This window comes from Oncorhynchus masou, chromosome 1 (assembly GCF_036934945.1).
Source record: "Oncorhynchus masou masou isolate Uvic2021 chromosome 1, UVic_Omas_1.1, whole genome shotgun sequence".
Taxonomy (NCBI): domain Eukaryota; kingdom Metazoa; phylum Chordata; class Actinopteri; order Salmoniformes; family Salmonidae; genus Oncorhynchus; species Oncorhynchus masou.
Genome location: NC_088212.1, coordinates 67230004 through 67250719, shown reverse-complemented (window position 1 = coordinate 67250719; position 20716 = coordinate 67230004). Strand labels below are relative to the sequence as shown.

General features: G+C 41.3%; 1 protein-coding gene across 2 annotated transcripts; it reads right to left on the bottom strand.

Moving 5' to 3' along the window:
- Positions 1 to 1105: 1105 nt before the first annotated feature.
- LOC135548795 (lysine--tRNA ligase-like) lies at positions 1106 to 15940 on the bottom strand. Of its 2 annotated transcripts, XM_064978722.1 has the most exons (15): positions 15857 to 15926; positions 12819 to 13007; positions 12520 to 12652; positions 10608 to 10773; positions 10419 to 10512; positions 10134 to 10320; positions 9852 to 9977; positions 9522 to 9641; positions 9274 to 9436; positions 8925 to 9098; positions 7160 to 7245; positions 6978 to 7063; positions 6678 to 6804; positions 2840 to 2983; positions 1106 to 1608 (listed from the first exon to the last, which is right to left on the bottom strand). In XM_064978722.1, exons 2-15 carry the CDS (start codon positions 12959 to 12961, stop codon positions 1534 to 1536), a joined length of 1824 nt encoding a protein of 607 aa, XP_064834794.1. In that variant the 5' UTR covers positions 12962 to 13007; positions 15857 to 15926; the 3' UTR covers positions 1106 to 1533. The 2 variants fall into 2 exon arrangements, with proteins under 2 accessions (XP_064834794.1, XP_064834803.1); XM_064978731.1 differs by lacking the exon at positions 12819 to 13007 and having other exon boundaries at positions 15857 to 15940.
- Positions 15941 to 20716: the final 4776 nt, after the last annotated feature.

Below are 20716 nucleotides of genomic sequence, written 5' to 3'. Positions count from 1 at the left end.
AGGCGTAACAGATGCACAACAGAATATTTAGGATACTAATGGCTTTTTCGCATAGTTGGTAGTGTTAGATCTTCTTCAGCCTAAAGTCCACTCTGCATCTTTATGGCATTATGGAACAAACCATAAGGTTTGGGCGCGTTCCTCTGCCCAGGCGTTGCTGAAGCATGCCATATTTTACACCACCTGGATATGTATTTTAACTATCATCTCACCACATATGTTAGAACAATCAGTCAATCGATGACGTGGCACACAACCATTGGTTGATTCATGCAACGTCTGAACAGGTGAACGGGACCATTCTCATTATGCTTGGTAGGTTGTAGAAATTGGGTTATGATTAACTAGTTTTTCCTTCATGAATATTACAGCCCTAACTATCAATGTTTCTATTGTATCCGTTGTACTGTAGTACACAACTTCTGAGATTGGGCAACGGTTCCTAGAACCTAGTGTTGCTTTCATTAAACAAATGGTTTTCTTGGTAGACTTAACACTAGGGTCCTACAGTGCTTTGCAGCATGACTAGAAAGTAACGACTTCATTCACTGGAAATGAACTCACCTTGTGTTCTTCCTCCTCGAACCAATGGTGTTGTACACAGGTCATCCCACAGTCCTTTCTTAGGGGATCCATATAGGTGGGGTGCACATTGGTTGTCAAGAGTTCAGTCACCAGGGGTGTATTCATTATGTCTTGCAACACAAACAGTTTACTGTTTAAGAAACACAGATACAGAATGAAATGGATTGCTCTACCTGAATTTGTCCAATAGAAACTCTAGTTTGTTGCTAAATGTTTCCCGTTTGGAAAAATGAAAAGACAGACAAAACATTTTGTAACAGAATAGGTGGTCATTCTGCCAAACTGTTTCAATTGGACAAATTGCGGTGCGTCCCTACCCGTTTCGTTCGCTTCAGTTTTAAGAAATGTTTCGCACAGATTCGGCTGAATGACTACACCCCTGGTTCATCCAAAAGCGTATGAAGAGGTACATAATAAACACCATGGCTAAAGAACACAGGCCAGTAACTTAAGCCTATTACAACAGTATATCAGCTGCAGACACATACTTTCACATGTAACTCAATCATAGGAATACAGATTCACTTTTGTCATTTTATTTTTGTGACAATGGCAGTTGTATGGGTGAACATAGAATTTGTAAAAATAAGTCATTGACTGTATGGCATACAATAACACAACACAAACATGTCCAGAAACCCTCATTCACTGACATTACATTGGGCTTGGATGTCCACCACTCTAAAAGAGACAAGACCGCAAAGTAATACAAGGCAAAACAGCACACAATTGAATGTTTCAACTATGTAAAGGTGGAAAAATCATTTTAAAAAGAAACTTATTTCCCTTAACAATGCAGATTGTAAGATTCAAACCATATGATAAAATGAATAACATTCAATGCCACCGGAACACACAGTGAGACCAACAGACCAATCAGATTATTTACCCAGGCTTCATCACCATGCCAACCCCTGCAGAGATCTGCCAGCAGGCGAGGTCACAATACTACACAGAGGTGCCCTCTGTGAGAGGGGCTGTCTTGTTGTCATCAGGCTTCATGGCAGGGAAGAACAGCACCTCCTGTGAAACAGAATTAACATCAGGTGGTTTCACACAGACACAGAGTCCCGCAAAGGCACATTCAAGTTTTTAATTAATTTAACCTTTATTTAACCAGGCAAGTCAGTTAAGAACACATTCTTATTTTCAATGACGGCCTGGGAACAATGGGTTAACTGCCTGTTCAGGGGCAGATCGACAGAATTTTACCTTGTCAGCTCGGGGGTTTGAACTCGCAACCTTCCGGTTACTAGTCCAACGCTCTAACCACTAGGCTACCCTGTTTGTAGAGTGTGTGTGTGTGTGTGCGTGCGTGCGTGCGTGTAAACAAGCATCAACACAATGTCCCCTACAACATTATTATTATTTTTTTATTTAACCTTTATTTAACCAGGTAGGCTAGTTGAGAACAAGTTCTCATTTGCAACTGCAACCTGGCCAAGATAAAGCATAGAAAATAATAATAAACATGTATGCCTAAAGCCTTGTACACATTGGCAGTTTGAAGTGACTAAAAATGTTCTTTTTTTTTTTTGCATATACAATTAAAATCTATTATAAAATCTAAAAGCAAATGGAATTGGATATTTCAAACCACCTTCGTAGGTGAATCTGATTCCTGGCCATGCAACTTGTGTCTGAACGGTCAAATATGATTTATTTGCTCGCAACTGTTTTTGACTTATTTGGCTTATCTTGTTTGCAAGATAACAGTTTGACAGTTTGATAAGAACATGTGGTGGCTAACTAGCTTTTTAATGGTTTACAAACAAATGAGAGAATGTGCTAGAAACCTAAACAGCTACCTAGCTAGCGGACTGTTGTGGCTAGCCAAAAAGGACTCCTTTTGAAAGGTGGATCAGCTTATCATTTGGTACTTTATAAGTGTTCTTACACTATGACTTTTAACATTTAAAGGAACAGGGAAACATTCATTGCAGACATTGTTCTCGCCTTAGCTTGCTACATAACATGAGTGATAGGAAGCAGGAGCACCACCAATCAGCCTAAACCACTGTGCACACACCAGTCGTTACTATGACAACTAGCATAGCCATGTCTGCAAATGACTGCCATCTGAACATACAAAATTCGGATTTGGTCACTTGTAAATTCCTGTTTGGACAGTCAGTATTTCAAAACGAGCTAAAAAACGACATTAATTTGAGCATTAAGGCCTACAGTGTGAACAAGTCTTTAGAGATTGTAAAGGATCTACATTGGCCTCTGCCTGTATGTACTTTGACTGTACCTTAATGTTGTTGGAGTCTGTGAGGAACATGGTAAGACGGTCAAGGCCCATGCCCCAGCCAGCAGTTGGTGGCAGGCCATACTCTAGTGCCGTGCAGAAAGTCTCATCAATGGACATGCTCTCGTCATCACCCTCTGCCTTGGCCTAATAAAACATAAAAATCCACACAGGAGCTAGATGAGAAACTAAAAATAAGTAGCTCATCAAGATTTACAGGGTGGTGACTCAAACGGGAAAATATCAGAAAGAAAATTAAGCACCAATGGTAACTAAGTTGACGTAAGGGAAGACTTTTTGGAAAATGCTTCAGTTCAGTGGCCCCCTACTACTACAAACAGTTAAAGTCAGAAGTTTACATACACCTTAGCCAACTACATTTAAACTTGGTTTTTCACAATTCCTGAAATGTAATCCTAGTAAACATTCCCTCTTAGGTCAGCTAGGATCACCACTTTATTTTAAGAATGTGAAATGTCAGAATAATAGTAGAGTGATTTATTTCAGCTTTTATTTATTTCATTACATTCCCAGTGGGTCAGAAGTTTACATACACTCAATTAGTATTTGGTAGCATTGTCTTAAAATTGTTTAACTTAGGTCAAAAGTTTTGGGTAGCCTTCCACAAGCTTCCCACAATACGTTGGGTGAATTTTGGCCCATTCCTCCTGATAGAGCTGCTGTAACTGAGTCCGGTTTGTAGGCCTCCCTGCTCGCACTCGCTTTTTCAGTTCTGCCCACAAATTTTCTATAGGATTGAGGTCAGGGCTTTGTGATGGCCACCCCAATACCTTGACTTTGTTGACCTTAAGCCATTTTGACACAACTTTGGAAGTATGCTTGGGGTCATTGTCCATTTGGAAGACTCATTTGTGACCAAGAATTAACTTCCTGACTGATATCTTGAGATGTTGCTTCAATATATCCACATAATTTCCCTCCACATGATGCCATCTATTTTGTGAGGTGCACCAGTCCCTCCTGCAGCAAAGCACCCCCACAACATGATGCTGCCACCCCCGTGCTTCACGGTTGGGATGGTATTCTTCGGCTTGCAAGCCTCCCCTTTTTCCTCCAAACATTACTCCAAACAGTTATATTCATTTCATCAGACCAGAGGACATTTCTCCAAAAAGTATGATCTTTGTCCCCATGTGCAGTTGCAAACCATAGTCTGGCTTTTTTAGGGAGTAGTGGCTTTTTCCTTGCTGAGCGGCATTTCAGGTTATGTTGATATAGGACTCATTTTACTGGGGATATACAGTCATGACCAAAAGTTTTGAGAATGACAAATATACATTTTCGCAAAGTCTGCTTGTCTCAGTTTGTATGATGGCAATTTGCTGTTACTCCTGAATGTTATGAAGAGTGATCAGATGAATTGCAATTAATTGAGTTCGAATAATTGACTGGAAGCTTCAAAAGGAGGGTGGTGCTTGGAATCCTTGTTCTTCCTCTGTCAACCGTGGTTACCTGCAAGGAAACACGTTCCATCATCATTGCTTTGCACAAAAAGGGATTCAGAGGCAAGGATATTGCTGCCAGTAAGATTGAACCTAAATCAACCATTTTTCGGATCATCAAGAACTTCAAGGAGAGCGGTTCAATTGTTGTGAAGAAGGCTTCAGGGTGCCCAAGAAAGTCCAGCAAGCGCCAGGACGTCTCCTAAAGTTGATTCAGATGCGGGATCGGGGCACCACCAGTACAGAGCTTGCTCAGGAATGGCAGCAGGCAGGTGTGAGTGCACCTGCACGCACAGTGAGGCGAAGACTTGGAGGATGGCCTGGTGTCAAGAAGGGCAGCAAAGAACAAAGAAGCCACTTCTCTCCAGGAAAAACATTAGAGACAGACTGATATTCTGCAAAAGGTACAGGGATTGGACTGGTGAGGACTGGGGTAAAGTCATTTTCTCTTATGAACCCCCTTTCCGATTGTTTGGGGCATCTGGAAAAAGCTTGTCCGGTGAAGACAAGGTGAGCGCGACCATCAGTCCTGTGTCATGCCAACAGTAAAGCATCCTGAGACCATTCATGTGTGGGGTTGCTTCTCAGCCAAGGGAGTGGGATCACTCACAATTTTGCCTAAGAACACAGCCATAAATAAAGAATGGTACCAACACATCCTCCGAGAGCAACTTCTCCCAACCATCCAGGAACAGTTTGGTGATGAACAATGCATTTTCCATCATGAGGGAGCACCTTGGCATAAGGCAAAAGTGATAACGAAGTGGCTTGGGGAACAAAACATCGATATTTTGGGTCCATGGCCAGGAAACTCCCCAGACCTTAATCCCATTGAGAACCTGTGGTCAATACTCAAGAGGCAGGTGGACAAACAAAAACCCACAAGTTCTGACAAACGCCAAGCATTGATTATGCAAGAATGGGCTGCCATCAGTTAGGATGTGGCCCAGAAGTTAATTAACAGCATGCCAGGGCAGATTGCAGAGGTCGTGAAAAAGAAGGGTCAACACAGCAAATATTGACTCTTTGCATCAACTTCATGTAATTGTCAATAAAAGCCTGACACTTACGAAATGCTTGTAATTATACTTCAGTATTCCATAGTAACATCTGACAAAAATATCTAAAGACACTGAAGCAGCAAGCTTTGTGGAAATTAATATTTGTGTCATTCTCAAAACTTTTTAGTACCCGTTTCCACCAGCATCTTCACAAGGTCCTTTGCTGTTGTTCTGGGATTGATTTGCACTTTTTGCACCAAAGTACGTTCATCTCAAGGAGACAGAATGCATCTCCTTCCTGAGCAGTATGACGGCTGCGTGGTCCCATGGTGTTTATACTTGCGTACTATTGTTTGTACAGATTAATGTAGTACTGTTGGAATCGGCTAAACTTTGAACATTGAGATACTGAATAAATGATAGAGAAGAAGCCTTGAATAGGAAGAGTGAAAGAGACAGGGTTGTGTGTCAGAAGTTAATGGTTCTCTGTGGGAAGACGGATAGCTTTGGAATGTGTTGGTGGAAAAGAGTAGAGCAACGGTTGAGATAGGGGAGACAGACGGACATCTATGGACTAGGGGAAGGAGGGGTTGAGGTCAGGAGGTGAGGTCAGTTCCCCTTAAGGGAGTAATCAGGGTTTAGTATCTGGTTACCTTCTTCCTGTTGAACCATAAGATGTAAGGATTGGAGAAAGAAGGAGGTGTGTCCTAAAGTGGGATGTATATAACTGTGATGGTGAGACATGTTTTGCTGTCTGAATACAGCGATGTCGACTCTTTGGGAAGAATTAAACTTGGTTAAGCTTCTCTAGTGTCCGTGAGTTATTTACTCTGAAAAATAAGAACCTAACAGTACCTTCAGGCATTTGGAAATTGCTCCCAAGGATGAACCCGACTTGTGGAGGTCGACAATTGTTTTTCCCGAGGTCTTGGCTGATTTCTTTTGATTTTCCCATGATGTCAAGCAAAGAGGCACTGAGTTTGAAGGTAGGCCTTGAAATACATCCACAGGTACACCTCCAATTGACTCAAATGATGTCAATTAGCCTATCAGAAGCTTCTAAAGCCATGACATAATTTTCTGGAATTTTCCAAGCTATTTAAAAGGCACAGTCGTATGTAAACTTCTGACCCACTGGAATTGTGATACAGTGAATTATAAGTGAAATAATCTGTCTAAACAATTGTTGGAAAATTACTTGTGTCATGCACAAAGTAGATGTCCCAACCGACTTGCCAAAACTATAGTTTGTTAACAAGAAATTTGCGGAATGGTTGAAAAACTAGTTTTAATGACTCCAACCTAAGTGTATGTAAACTTCCGACTTCAACTGTAGTTTCAAGCATTACTCAGCCGACTCGCACCAGGCATACTGACCTTAGCCTGTTGCTCAAAGAGCTCCCTCTGTCTGATAGGGTCGTTCAACTCAGTGTAGGCATTACAGATCTCCTTCTTCAATACAAACAGCTCAAAACGCTCCGTCAGGCCTTTCTCTGACCGGTGCCTGTATGGGGAGAGATCACGGAGAGCATAGATAGATACATCAGCATTGACAAGTAGGGGGCACTGCAATACCTATGACTCAGTTTCAAATGGTAAACTGCAGTCCATTGGAATGTGAATAAGAGCACTGTTGCTTGTTTTTAAATGAGTGTGATACGGATAGGAAGAGCTCACCATTTGGCCAGGGGGCTCATGATCTGTGGGTGGTCACAGATGAACGTGGGATTGATACACGTGACTTCCAGGAAATCTCCCACCAACTGCAGGGATAAACATCAACTTCAGTTTAGTTGTGATGTCAACAACACGGAAGGGGTATAGGAGGAGGGTTTCCTGATGTAGATTAGAAAAGGCACCTTGTCAAGGAGGCGGGCAGTAGTTCTAGGAGGAGGGCACTCCACTCCTTTCTGGGCACACAGTTCATCAAAGAATGTACGGGTCTCTGGGGAGGGTGGAGAGGGACAGGTCAGTAAGACAGCCTATAAATACAGTGCCTTGCGAAAGTATTCGGCCCCCTTGAACTTTGCGAACTTTTGCCACATTTCAGGCTTCAAACATAAAGATATAAAACTGTATTTTTTTTGTGAAGAATCAACAACAAGTGGGACACAATCATGAAGTGGAACGACATTTATTGGATATTTCAAACTTTCTTAACAAATCAAAAACTGAAAAATTGGGCGTGCAAAATGATTCAGCCCCTTTACTTTCAGTGCAGCAAACTCTCTCCAGAAGTTCAGTGAGGATCTCTGAATGATCCAATGTTGACCTAAATGACTAATGATGATAAATACAATCCACCTGTGTGTAATCAACCTCTCAGAGGTCCGTTAAAAGCGCAGAGAGCATCATGAAGAACAAGGAACACACCAGGCAGGTCCGAGATACTGTCGTGAAGAAGTTTAAAGCCGGATTTGGATACAAAAAGATTTCCCAAGCTTTAAACATCCCAAGGAGCACTGTGCAAGCGATAATATTGAAATGGAAGGAGTATCAGACCACTGCAAATCTACCAAGACCTGGCCGTCCCTCTAAACTTTCAGCTCATACAAGGAGAAGACTGATCAGAGATGCAGCCAAGAGGCCCATGATCACTCTGGATGAATTGCAGATATCTAAAGCTGAGGTGGGAGACTCTTTCCATAGGACAACAATCAGTCGTATATTGCACAAATCTGGCCTTTATGGAAGAGTGGCAAGAAGAAAGCCATTTCTTAAAGATATCCATTAAAAATGTAATTTAAAGTTTGCCACAAGCCACCTGGGAGACACACCAAACATGTGGAAGAAGGTGCTCTGGTCAGATGAAACCAAAATTGAACTTTTTGGCAACAATGCAAAACGTTATGTTTGGCGTAAAAGCAGCACAGCTCATCACCCTGAACACACCATACCCACTGTCAAACATGGTGGTGGCAGCATCATCATGGTTTGGACCTGCTTTTCTTCAGCAGGGACAGGGAAGATGGATGGAGCCAAATACAGGACCATTCTGGAAGAAAACCTGATGGAGCCTGCAAAAGACCTGAGACTGGGACGGAGATTTGTCTTCCAACAAGACAATGATCCAAAACATAAAGCAAAATCTACAATGGAATGGTTCAAAAATAAACATATCCAGGTGTTAGAATGGCCAAGTCAAAGTCCAGACCTAAATCCAATCGAGAATCTGTGGAAAGTACTGAAAACTGCTGTTCACAAATGCTCTCCATCCAACCTCACTGAGCTCGAGCTGTTTTGCAAGGAGGAATGGGAAAAAATTTCAGTCTCTCGATGTGCAAAACTGATAAGACATACCCCAAGCGACTTACAGCTGTAATCGCAGCAAAAGGTGGCGCTACAAAGTATTAACTTAAGGGGGCTGAATAATTTTGCACGCCCAATTTTTCAGTTTTTGATTTGTTAAAAAAGTTTGAAATATCCAATAAATGTCGTTCCACTTCATGATTGTGTCCCACTTGTTGTTGATTCTTCACAAAAAAATACAGTGTTATATCTTTATGTTTGAAGCCTGAAATGTGGCAAAAGGTCGCAAAGTTCAAGGGGGCCGAATACTTTTGCAAGGCACTGTATATAGAGGTATAGCTGTGGCACTGGATTGACCGCCATTCATTCTCCTACCGTCACTGTCGTAGGTGTCAGCAGCTGGGAACTTGACGCCCATCTCCTTCTCCAGGTCGTGCGTCATGCTGACCCTCCTGAAGGGAGGAGTGAAGTCGATCTCATAGGACGGGCCCTCTGGACCCTCTGGATGATACTTCACTTTGTACTCTCCAGTGATGTGCTTGACCATCCCTGATGGAAATAGAGAGGGCATACCAGTTAGTAAGGGAACCTACCAGCGACACACCTACATATCACTGTGAGCAACACATATATATACACACACACACACACACACACACACACACACACACATATATATATATACATTCCAGAATGATGAAGTAGAAACACCCCCTTCATTCACCCGAGAGAAGCTTCTCTGTGATATCCATCAAGTCATAGTAATCTGCATAGGCCATATAGAATTCGCAGGTGGTGAACTCTGGATTGTGGGTGAGGTCAATGCCTTCGTTTCTGAACTGCCGTCCAATTTCATACACTCTGTCAAACCCCCCAACCACAAGCATCTGGGGGAAAAAAGACACAGAAATATGAGCATGGAGTTGAAAGTGTTTTTTCATGGTATTGGTCCTTCCTCAGGGGACATGTTACCTTGTGGTAGAGCTCAGGAGCAATCCTCATGTAAAGGTTCATGTCTAGGTCGTTATGGTAGGTCACAAAGGGTTTGGCCACAGCCCCACCAGGAATCAGGTTCATCATGGGCGTCTCAATCTGTAAGAAACGTGTGTTGTGGTTTTAAAGTCTCCGTTACCTATCTCCATCTATCACCAAAACCCTGTTTGTGAAAAAGAAGCCTTTAAAACGACTTTCCACATCAAAGAGAAGACAGCTTTTCCCCTCTTGAACTCTTAACCTGAACTCCTCCACACTCCAATGTAATTTCCCTGACACAAGTGCCCCCTAGTGGCCATTTTCCCTCACCTCCAGGAATCCCAGCCCGTCCAGGAAGCTGCGGAGGTAAGTGATGATCTTGGCACGTGTTACAAACTTCTGCCTCACATAGTCATTGAGAATCAGATCCAGGTATCGCTGACGGAATCGTGTTTCCTGGAGGCAATTGGTTAGAGATAGTGTGAGGATCCCTAAAAATTGTAATTTCGTCTGCAGGTTACATGAATTAAAGGTGTCCTGTATCATCTCTCATTCACATGAAGGCCTGACATGTTTTCTGTATGTCCACTACAGGATTGTGAAGGTACTCACCTTGTCCTTGAGACCAAAGTGCAGGTGGGGCAGCATGTGCAAGCAAGGTGAAAGCAGGGTCATCTCTATGGGAATGATGCTCAGTTCGCCCTTTTTGGTCTTCCCTGGATTACCACGAACACCAATGATGTCACCACGCCGCAGCTTGTTGTTGATGCGCACAAACTCCTCCTCAGACTTGTAGCTCCTGACAGGGAAGATTGACAGAAGGGGTTAGAAAAGATACATGTGGGACTTATGAGCTCTCATGAGTAGTGGAGTTCTGGGAAGGACCATGTTCTGTACCTGTTGGTTGCCATAACTTGCAGCTTGACGCCTTCCCCTCGCAAGTCATAGAAGATTAACTTGGCCCCAGACTCTCTCTTGGCATGGACACGACCTGCCAACAACAGAGTTTCACATATGTCAAAAATACAGATTGACCATCAAAACACATTATTCCAACACACAATAGTTGAAAACAGTTGTCAGTACCTGATACATTGAGGACAATGTCTGTTAGCTGGTCTCCAGGCTGTAGGTGGTTGTATTTCTCAATGAACTCTGTGAGCGACAGATCTACATTGTACTTGTGAGGGTATGGGTCCTCTGCCGTGCCCTTCAGAGCCTGGATGGCTTGAGTGCGGATCTTAAAGTATTGCTATTGGGATAAACAATATAAAGTGAGGTTACTGCAAATGTACAAGAGCTCAATTACTGCAGCCCTATTTTTGAGAAATACACTACCGGTCAAAAGTTTTAGAACACCGTCATGTTACAAAATGTCAGGTTTGCATGTACAGTTCCAGTCAAAGGTTTGTACACACCTACTCATTCAATAAAAAAATATATATATATTCTACATTGTAGAATAATAGTGAAGTACTGAAATGAAATAACACATATGGAATCATGTAGTAAGCAAAAAAAAGTGTTGTTACATAAATCAAAATATATTTTACATTTGATATTCTTCAAATAGCCACCATTTGCCTTGATGACAGCTTGGCACATTCTCTCAACCAGCTTCACCTGGAATGCTTTTCCAACAGTCTTGAAGGAGTTCCCATATATGCTGAGCACTTGTTGGCAGCTTTTCTTTCACTCTGCGGTCCAACTCATCCCAAACCATCTCAATTAGGTTGAGGTCAGGGGACTGTGAAGGCCAGGTCATCTGATGCAGCACTCCATCACTCTCCTTCTTGGTAAAATAGCCCTTACACAGCCGTAGAGGTGTGTTGGGTCATTGTCTTGTTGGAAAAAAAGGTTGTCCCACTAAGCCCAAACCTGATGGGAAGGCGTATCGCAGCAGAATGCGGTGGTAGCCATGCTGGTTAAGTATGCCTTGAATTCTAAATAAATCACAGACGGCGTAACCAGCAAAGCACCCCCACACCGTAACACCACCTCCTCCATGCTTCATGGTGGGAAATACACATGCGGGGATCATCCGTTCACCTACTCTGCATCTCACAAAGACACGGTGGTTGGAACAAAAACAAATCTCAAATTTGGACCCCAGACAAAAAGACTAAATCTGAACAGAGATGTGTCTGTTACTTGAACTCTGAAGCATTTATTTGGGAAGCAATTTCTGAGGCTGGTAACTCTAATGAACTTCCTCTGCAGCAGATTGCAGAGGTAACTCTGGGTCTTCCATTCCTGTGGCGATCCTCATGAGAGCCAGTTTCATCATAGCGCTTGATGGTTTTTGAGACTGCACTTGAAGAAACTTTCAAAGTCGTTGGAATGTAGTCCTGTGTGGCTCAGTCGGTAGAGCATGGCGCTTGCAACGCCAAGCGTCGTGGGTTCGATTCCCGCTGGGACCACCCATATGTAAAAAAGTAGTGGCCCCAGCCGACTTGTAAGTCGCTTTGGACAAAAGCGTCTGCTAAATGGGATATATTATATATTATGTTCCGTATTGACTGACCTTCGTGTCTTAAAGTAATGATGGAATCTTTGCTTATTTGAGCTCTTCCTATCAAATAGGGCTATCTTCTGTATATCCCCCTACCTTGTCACAACACAACTGATTGGATCAAACGCATTAAGAAGGAAAGAAATTCCACAAATTAACAAAGCACACCTGTTAATTGAAATGCATTCCAGGTGACTACCTCATGAAGCTGGTTGAGAGAATGCCAAGAGTGCGCAAAGCTGTCATCAAGGCAAAGGGTGGCTATTTGAAGAATCTCAAATATATTTAGATTTGTGGTTACTATATGATTCCATATGTGTTTTTTCATAGTTTTGATATCTTCACTATTATTCTACAATGATGAAAACGGTAAAAAATAAGGAAAAACCCTTGACTTAGTAATATTCTACTAAGATCAGCAGTAAATGTTCTTAAGCAAATCACAAGAGGGATGAAAGGATGAACATAAACATCCATATAGCTCACGTTAGGGTCCAGGGTCTCCTCATCTGCATTTTGATCTGCCTGGTCATTGGTCTCCTTCTGCTCAACCTGCACTTTGACTTTGGCTTCCTTCTCGGATGCCTTCTTCTCAGCTTTCATTCGTCTCTTCAGCTCACTGACAACAACAACACAGACACAGAGGGTAACATCAGGGTATCTAGTGGACTCTGCATCGGGGTTGAGGGGACTACTTAATAAAGCCATACAAGTAATGCCTAAAAAGGGAATCATTCATGACAAAAGGGTGGTTGTTTTTCTCACTGAATGGAAAAGCCACCAACCTTTTGTCACCTCGCCAGCGATTCCCCTGAATTAGAGCTGGGACTGACGCTGCACTGGGGAGAGCGAACTTTACCCCCTGAGCCCTGACCCCAAAGGCTTGGCACACCTGGTGCCTGGCAGTTCTGACCACCAGAGTCAGCATGGTGAGGCAGGATGACCTACTGTGCTACACCAGTCAATGACCAGACCTGGAGAGACACACACACACAGAGCACAGCTGACATATTTCTGTGAATTTGAAACATGGGACCAACACTTTACATGTTGCGTTTATATTTTTGTTCGGTGTTAACGGGTTTAGTAACAGTGGTGTAAAGTAAGTAGAAATACCTTGAAGTACTACTTAAGTCATTTTTTGTGGTGGTGGTGGTGGGGGTCTTGTACTTTACTATTTATATTTTGACAATTTTTACTCCACTACATTGGAGTAAAAGTTGCAGGACTTTGCAGTTCGAAAACTCTGCCATCATTTTCAAATGGCCCTGAGATATATCAGGGATGTCTCTCTATAAAGGTCCCTGGCCTCACACCAATATACGGATTTAAGAGTCATACCGTCATTCAAAATGAACAACCAACCCTTGTCAGTGTTGATATCCTATTTCGGGTCGTGATTTGGTTTAGTTAAATAACAAAGCAACTGATTTTGCTTCTTTTCCATTTCTGCAGCCTCCTAGAATGACTAAATGACACCTGTATCTCTAGCAGTAGCCACCGAAAAACAATAAGAGGGGAAAGGGTCAGCCGTCAGTTCAACTTTAAATAGCGCATACAACCCAATTATTTCCTCCCGTTCTATTGATGTTAATGTGATATCAATATGAGTGATTAACAAAATAGTGTCGCGTTAACCTTTCCACGTTGGCAACCCACTTTAAACTAAATGCAACAATCCAAAATGGAGCTGGCTATTTTTTACAAGTTGTCCTCTAACCAGTGATATGCACATTATTCCCAGATTCCATGTGCTTTTTCAGTAGGGTTCCTTTGAACAGGATTTGCAACCTGACCCCCCCACCTTGTTCTATTGATTACAATGTGATATCGATATGAGTGACTTGACAAATAAGTGTTGCATTTCCCTTTGTTTTTGCGACCCCCAAATCAAAACATGGCCCGTTTCAGGAAGCTAGGCGAATGTCGCACGTCGCTAATACACAAGAGAATTAAATGTAAAACATTTTTGGGGATAAAAATAGAATGTGAACTTTCATGTGCCTTAATAACAAACTTGTATGCCATCTGTAAATATGACTCAAAATGTTGAATTACGAGCCTAGTTGGTTTAGCTACAGAAAAAGACAGGAACCTTCCCGCTAGTCATGATTGGCTGAAATAATGGATGGGATGGACATGCCGAGAGATGAGTTAGGATTGGTCTGCAATGTAGCATGCTAGCTAGCTACCTAAACAAGAGACTCCGCTTCGCCAGATGATTACACAAGCCATCAATTTAGCCAGATGTGTCTGGGGATGATTACAACCATCTATTGTATTTCATGAACACGTGTACATGTCTAGACAATAGTGACACATCCACTTAGGTAGATGTGGCTGGGGGGTGGTTATAGCATTTTTCCCCCACATGACCCATAAATTTAAACAAGTGTGTCTGGGTAAGCATCATCTAATAATTATAAAATATTTTTGTGGACACTTAATATTGCTACTATGCAAATAACAATTTCACTGTGCCATTTACACCTTCTGTATCCGGTGCCTGTGACAAATACATGTTGATATATAGTGTGTGTTTACCAAAGACGGTAATGTGAATATGACCTGCACCGAAGTCAGATTAGGATATATGCCTTGGTAAAGTGTATTTTTACTACTACTTTCAACACATTTAGTCTTGAAATCTTTGGTTATTTACTACACTACTCTTACTTTGTTTAGCACATGGCCTCACATGTGAATCCTTAAAGAGATGGGTGGGGACAGGCTTAAGAAGGGTGTGAACTATGCTGAATGGGTGTAGACAAAGCTCTCCAGTAGGTGTACCAAAATATTCAATGTCCATTTTCTCAAAAGTGGTGACATGTTTATTAACTTTCAAAGGAGAATTACTTCCATTGTTCCTCAAGTGCAGTGTATATGATACACCATTTTGTAGCTGATTTCAATTTGTTTTCGGAATAACAATGGAATTTAACATTAATTTCCAATAGTATTCTAATTAAAAGCAGGTAAAAACTGCTGAATGAGTCAAAATATTTCTATAATTGATTTATTTTGATGATATACCTGACATCGTGAAAATGGGTTTGTCCTGCCTAGTCACGTTTGAGTGTCCAAATCAAGCATTTTCTTTGACTTTTGATAATTAAGTATATTTCAAACCAAATGCTTTTACTCAGATAATATTCTACTCTTTCACTTGAGTCATTTTCTATTACAGTAACTTTACTTTTACTGAAGTATGAACATTTTCCACTGAGTAGGCAGAACATTTTCACTTTCATTCTGAGTTGATCAGACCACGTAACCCAGAAGTAGCTAGCTAAATTCACTATCTTTCAAGCCATCACATTACGAAAGTGAAATAGGATATTTAGCTTGGATGCATAAAGCTGACTACTTCAATGTTTCCTCAAATATATAGCATATCTGTATGACCTGAAAGGTTGGTGAAGTTGGCAAGCAACTCATTGTGGTAAAGCCAAAAAGGCAAACACTTCTTCAGCTAAAACGTGGTTTTGTCAATAAACCTTGCTGAAAATAAGGAACTTCACGTCAGCAAATTACCTGGGTAATTTCTACGGTGCAATATAGATTTTGTAATCATCACCATTAACAGAATAGGATGAAGAGCATCCATGTCGCTTGACAGAAAAGACCATTGGAATTTGTATGCACATTCGCAATGGAACACTCGTTTAACCATCGATCTTTATCCGATCTGATGCAACTGTGTGCAACAATATCCTAAAAATGTGATCGAATAATAACACGGAAGTGAAACACACTTCAACAACGTGTTGCACACATCTTCATAGATTATTTCCAATAGAAGAGTGAATCGACATTGGCTTACTTTTTGCTGAGTTCATTTGCGTCCACCTCTGTAACGTCAGCCATCTTCCTCTTGCAGCAAGTGAGCGCTGCAAGCAAAATCAACGCCAACACACACACAACTGTACGCAATGACGTCTTAACGCGTTCGAGGGCATCAGTCTGACGCAAGACGCTGCGTAAAAGTAGGACAGCACTCAGACCATCAGGGGATCATATGAGTTTATTTTGTTGTTTCAAATAACTCCATGAGTGGCCTTCATTTTTATATTCGTTGAAGAACACAGGTCCTTTACTAATTATAAATGTATAATGCGAATATTAAAATACATGTCAATATGTGATCATATTCATCTGGTTTCTGAGCATCCTTCCCTCCCTTCATAATTTTTGGACATGTTTTGGATGGACAACTAGGGTATGACCACTATGCATTTAATTGATGATAAGTTATGTTACTCTTCAAACGTAATTAGATTGATGTGCTTGTGATTTTGACATTTCAAATATTTCATGGTATGGGAAATACATGTGTCTCCTGAACAACAAATGAAAAGTTGATCAATGCAAAAATTGAACCAAAACCAAACATCAGAGTGGGTAAATAAATTAGACAAAGGAAAACACATCATCTATCTTTATTAATATAGATACCAGCAGGTTTACATAAATATAACTACTAGGGATGCACAATATATCGGTAAGCATGTTGGAATAGGCCGAATAGGCAGATGTGCAAAACCGATGTCAAAGCTGACTTGCATACCTATATAACGTAGGTCGATGACGCCACAAAAACTATAGCGCTACACGTGAAACACAGCGTTCATAACCTAGCCCACATGAGCATGATGAGTCTGACAGCACAGTGGGTCAACAAGGATTTCCTACTGAGGAAAGCTGTATTGCCACCCCACGAATGTGCTGGTTCTCATAGCACTGCTGCCATTTCAATGGCATTTGAGAACATGTTTGAAACTAGGAAACACGAACACTCCTAGCTCCATTCGAACAACTGACTCAAAAAATAAGGTCAACTGCGTCTGCAGCAGACGTGATACCCTATCATGGCATAGAAACACCTGCTCAACAAAAATGCCAACACAGACCGTCAGGTTAACTTCAAAAAGTACTCTACTAGAGGCTGTGAACAAGTGATCTGGTGGCACTTTCTCTGAGTCTACTGTGTCACCACTATGCTTGATGCTAGGTACAAGGGTCGCTACTTCGATGCAGACAAGAAACAGGGTTTACGTGAAATGTTACAGACAGAGCTGGACAAGATGGAAACGGACACAGTGACAGTGTGCACCGAGGGAGAGAGGCCACGGACAGACAGAGCTAAAACTTAACTGCTTGACATTTATGATGAAATCCTGGTTGAGACTGAACAAATGAACAATGAAACAGCACAGCAAGTAAGTGAAAGAAATAGGTTTTCATTATGTTTTACTGGTAACGGGGACATATGTAAATGCCAACAAAATAACTTTTTGGTCAGTGTGTGTGTTTCAACTATTTAACTGTACTAGAATGCTTAAAAGGCTACTAAAATTTAAAGTTCCGGTTATGGGTATCGTTTTTTGGCAAGGAAAATATCGGATATCGTATCGGCCAAAAATGTCATAACTACAAGAATATACAAATGCCCCAACAAAAGCAAAAATACATTTTATATGGATTCATTTTTTAAAGGTAACATTTAACAGTTGTTCACATGGTAGCTAAAAACACATATGCGACATGCACTCCCCATACCTATAACCTGTCAGTGCTATCAACAGGTACTGACCCCCCCCCCAAAAAAATGCCAAGTTTGTTTGAATTAGGTGAAATGTGTTTGTCTTGGTTGACAACAGCACAATCATAAAAATAAAATAAAAACCCAGTGGCACACAGTATCAATACTATTCAAAAAGCTACATAAATAACTCATAGAATTACAATGTTTTGTTATAGTTTCCCCTTTGAGATGAACAATCAATAGAGGCTAAATAGATAAAATATATATTAAAAAAGTAACAGATACACACTACCATTCAAAAGTTTGGGGTCACTTAGAAATTCTTGTTTTTGAAAGAAAATAAAAATTTTGGTCCATTAAAATAACAGTTGATCAGAAATACAGTGTAGACATTGTTAATGTTGGAAATGACTATTGTAGCTGGAAATGGCTGATTTCTTATGGAATATTTACATATGTGTACAGAGGTTCATTATCAGCAACCAATACTCCTGTGTTCCAATGGCATGTTGTTAGCTAATCCAAGTTTATAATTTTAAAAGGCTAATTGATCATTAGAAAACCCTTTCGCAATTATGTTAGCACAGCTGAAAACTGTTTGTCAGAGTATCTGTAGCATCAGCATTTGTGGGTTTGATTACAGGCTCAAAATGGCCAGAAAACAAAGAACTTTCTTCTGAAAATCATCAGTCTATTCTTATTCTGAGAAATGAATGCTATTCCATGCGAGAAATTGCCAAGAAACTGAAGATCTCGTACAATGCTGTGCACTACTCCCTTCACAGAACAGCACAAACTGTCTCTAACCTGAATAGAAAGAGGAGTGAGAGGACCCTGTGCACAACTGAGCAAGAGGACAAGTACATTAGTGTCTAGTTTGAGAAACAGACACCTCACAAGTCCTCAACTGGCAGCTTCATTAAATAGTACCCGCAAAACACCAGTCTCAATGTCAACAGTGAAGAGGCAACCCCGGGATGCTGGCCTTCTAAACAGAGTTGCAAAGAAAAAGCCATATCTCAGACTGGCTAATAAAAAAAAAGATTAAGTTGGGCAAAAGAACACAGACACTGGACAGAGGAACTCTGGCTAGAAGGCCAGCATCCCGGAGTCGCCTCTTCATTGTTGACACAGACTGGTGTTCTGCGGGAACTGTTTAATGAAGCTGCCAGTTAAGGACTTGTGAGGCGTCTGACCAAAGCCCTTATCCCCGATTGCTCAGTTTGGCCGGGCAGCCAGCTCTAGGAAGAGTCTCAGTGGTTCAAAACTTCTTCCATTTATGAATGATGGAGTCCACTGTGTTTTTGGGGGCCTTCAATGCTGCAGAAATGTTTTGGTATACTTCCAAATCTGTAAGAAAAAGAAACGCACACCTATTAAGACGAGGTGCTGGCTAGCGGAGTAGAAACTTGAAAATAAAAGAGAGCCGCACACTCCGCACAGTCTATTTTGAATCCTCTCAAAAATGTTTTCTTGCCTCACATCATTTTTTGGAAACGGTATATTGATGATATTTTTGTTCTATGGAGGGGTGATGCAAAACAGCTCCAGGCGTTCCATGCTTTTCTTAACTCCTGCTCTGAGCATCTGAGATTTACTATGCAATCTGATACACGTCAAATCAGTTTTCTTGATCTTCTGATCTTGTGTGAAGATAATGTTCTATACGCTGATCTTTACAGGAAGCCTACTGATCGTAACAGTTTGTTAAGGGCTGATAGTTGTCACCCACTTCCCTTGAAAAATAGTTTGCCCTACAGCCAATTCTGTCGAATCAAAAGAATTTGCAAAAAACAGTCCGATTTCGACAGAAATATGCCTGAGACGCAAAGAAAGTTCAAGGAGAGGGGCTACAAGAATGATCAGATTAATATTGCCATTGAGAAAATTCAAAACAAAACGAGACGACCTTTTTCAAGGTCAGTCTCGCAAAAAGACGCATTCTTGCGTTCTAACTACCCGCTATTCAAAGTGCTCTGAACAAATTAAGGGAATTGTTCACAAACATTGGCACATCCTAAAATCCGATGATAGTCTCGGTAATGTGTTTTCGGACCTTCCCTTGGTCGTATTCTCGCGGGGCAGAAATCTCAGAGACCAATTGGTAAACTCTGATTTACCACCCCAAGATATTCCCGAACAACGTCTATTTGCTCCCCTACTGGATGGAAATTACAAATGTAATGGCTGTGCTCAATGCAACGGCACTTATAAATGTAGATCCTTTAAACACCCACAAACAGGGAAATCGATCCCAATAAAAGGTGTTATTACGTGCTCCACTAAGGCAGTTATTTATCTTATAACTTGTCCTTGTGGTAGAAATTATGTAGGTAAAACAAAGCGCGAATTAAAAGTACATATCTCAGAGCATCGTAGCACCATTAGGTGTAAAAACTTTACTTATCCAGTTGCGGCCCACTTCTTGGAGGCAGGCCACTCGATTTCGTCTCTGCGTTTATATTGGCATCGAACATGTCACCCTCCATAGGAGAGGGGGTGACCTTGATCATTTATTGTTAAAACGAGAGGCTGCCTGGATCTTTAATTTAAAGACCCTTGCGCCCTTCGGGCTCAACGTAGACTTTGATCTGAAGCCATTCTTGTGATTATTGTGACTTTGTCATTGTAATTGTTTGTAAACTTGTATAGTCAAATTAATGTATGATCGTATGCTATCCATTTGTTTGTATGCTGTTCTTTGTATGACATTTTAATATTTGATTATTAACCAATGATATTAGGCCACTCCTGGCCATGATTACAGACACCTGTGTCTTTTGACACTATATAAACGAGTCATCCCGCAGTGTTTGTGATTATACCCTGATGAAGACAGCTTAGCTGTCGAAACGTTGGTATTACATGTTTGCATCTGAGCTCCTAGAGTGTGCGTCTCTCTTTTATTTTCATACTTCCAAATCTGTGCCTCGACACAATCCTGTCTCGGCGCTCTACGGACAATTCCTTTGACCTCATGGCTTGCTTTTTGCTCTGACATGCACTGTCAACTGTGGGACGTTATTCAGTCAGGTCCATAAGAATTTGGACAGTGACACAGTTCCTGCTTGTTCTTGGGGCTATTTGCCTTCAGTTTTGCCTTCAGCAAGTGAAATGCATGCTCAATTGGATTCATGT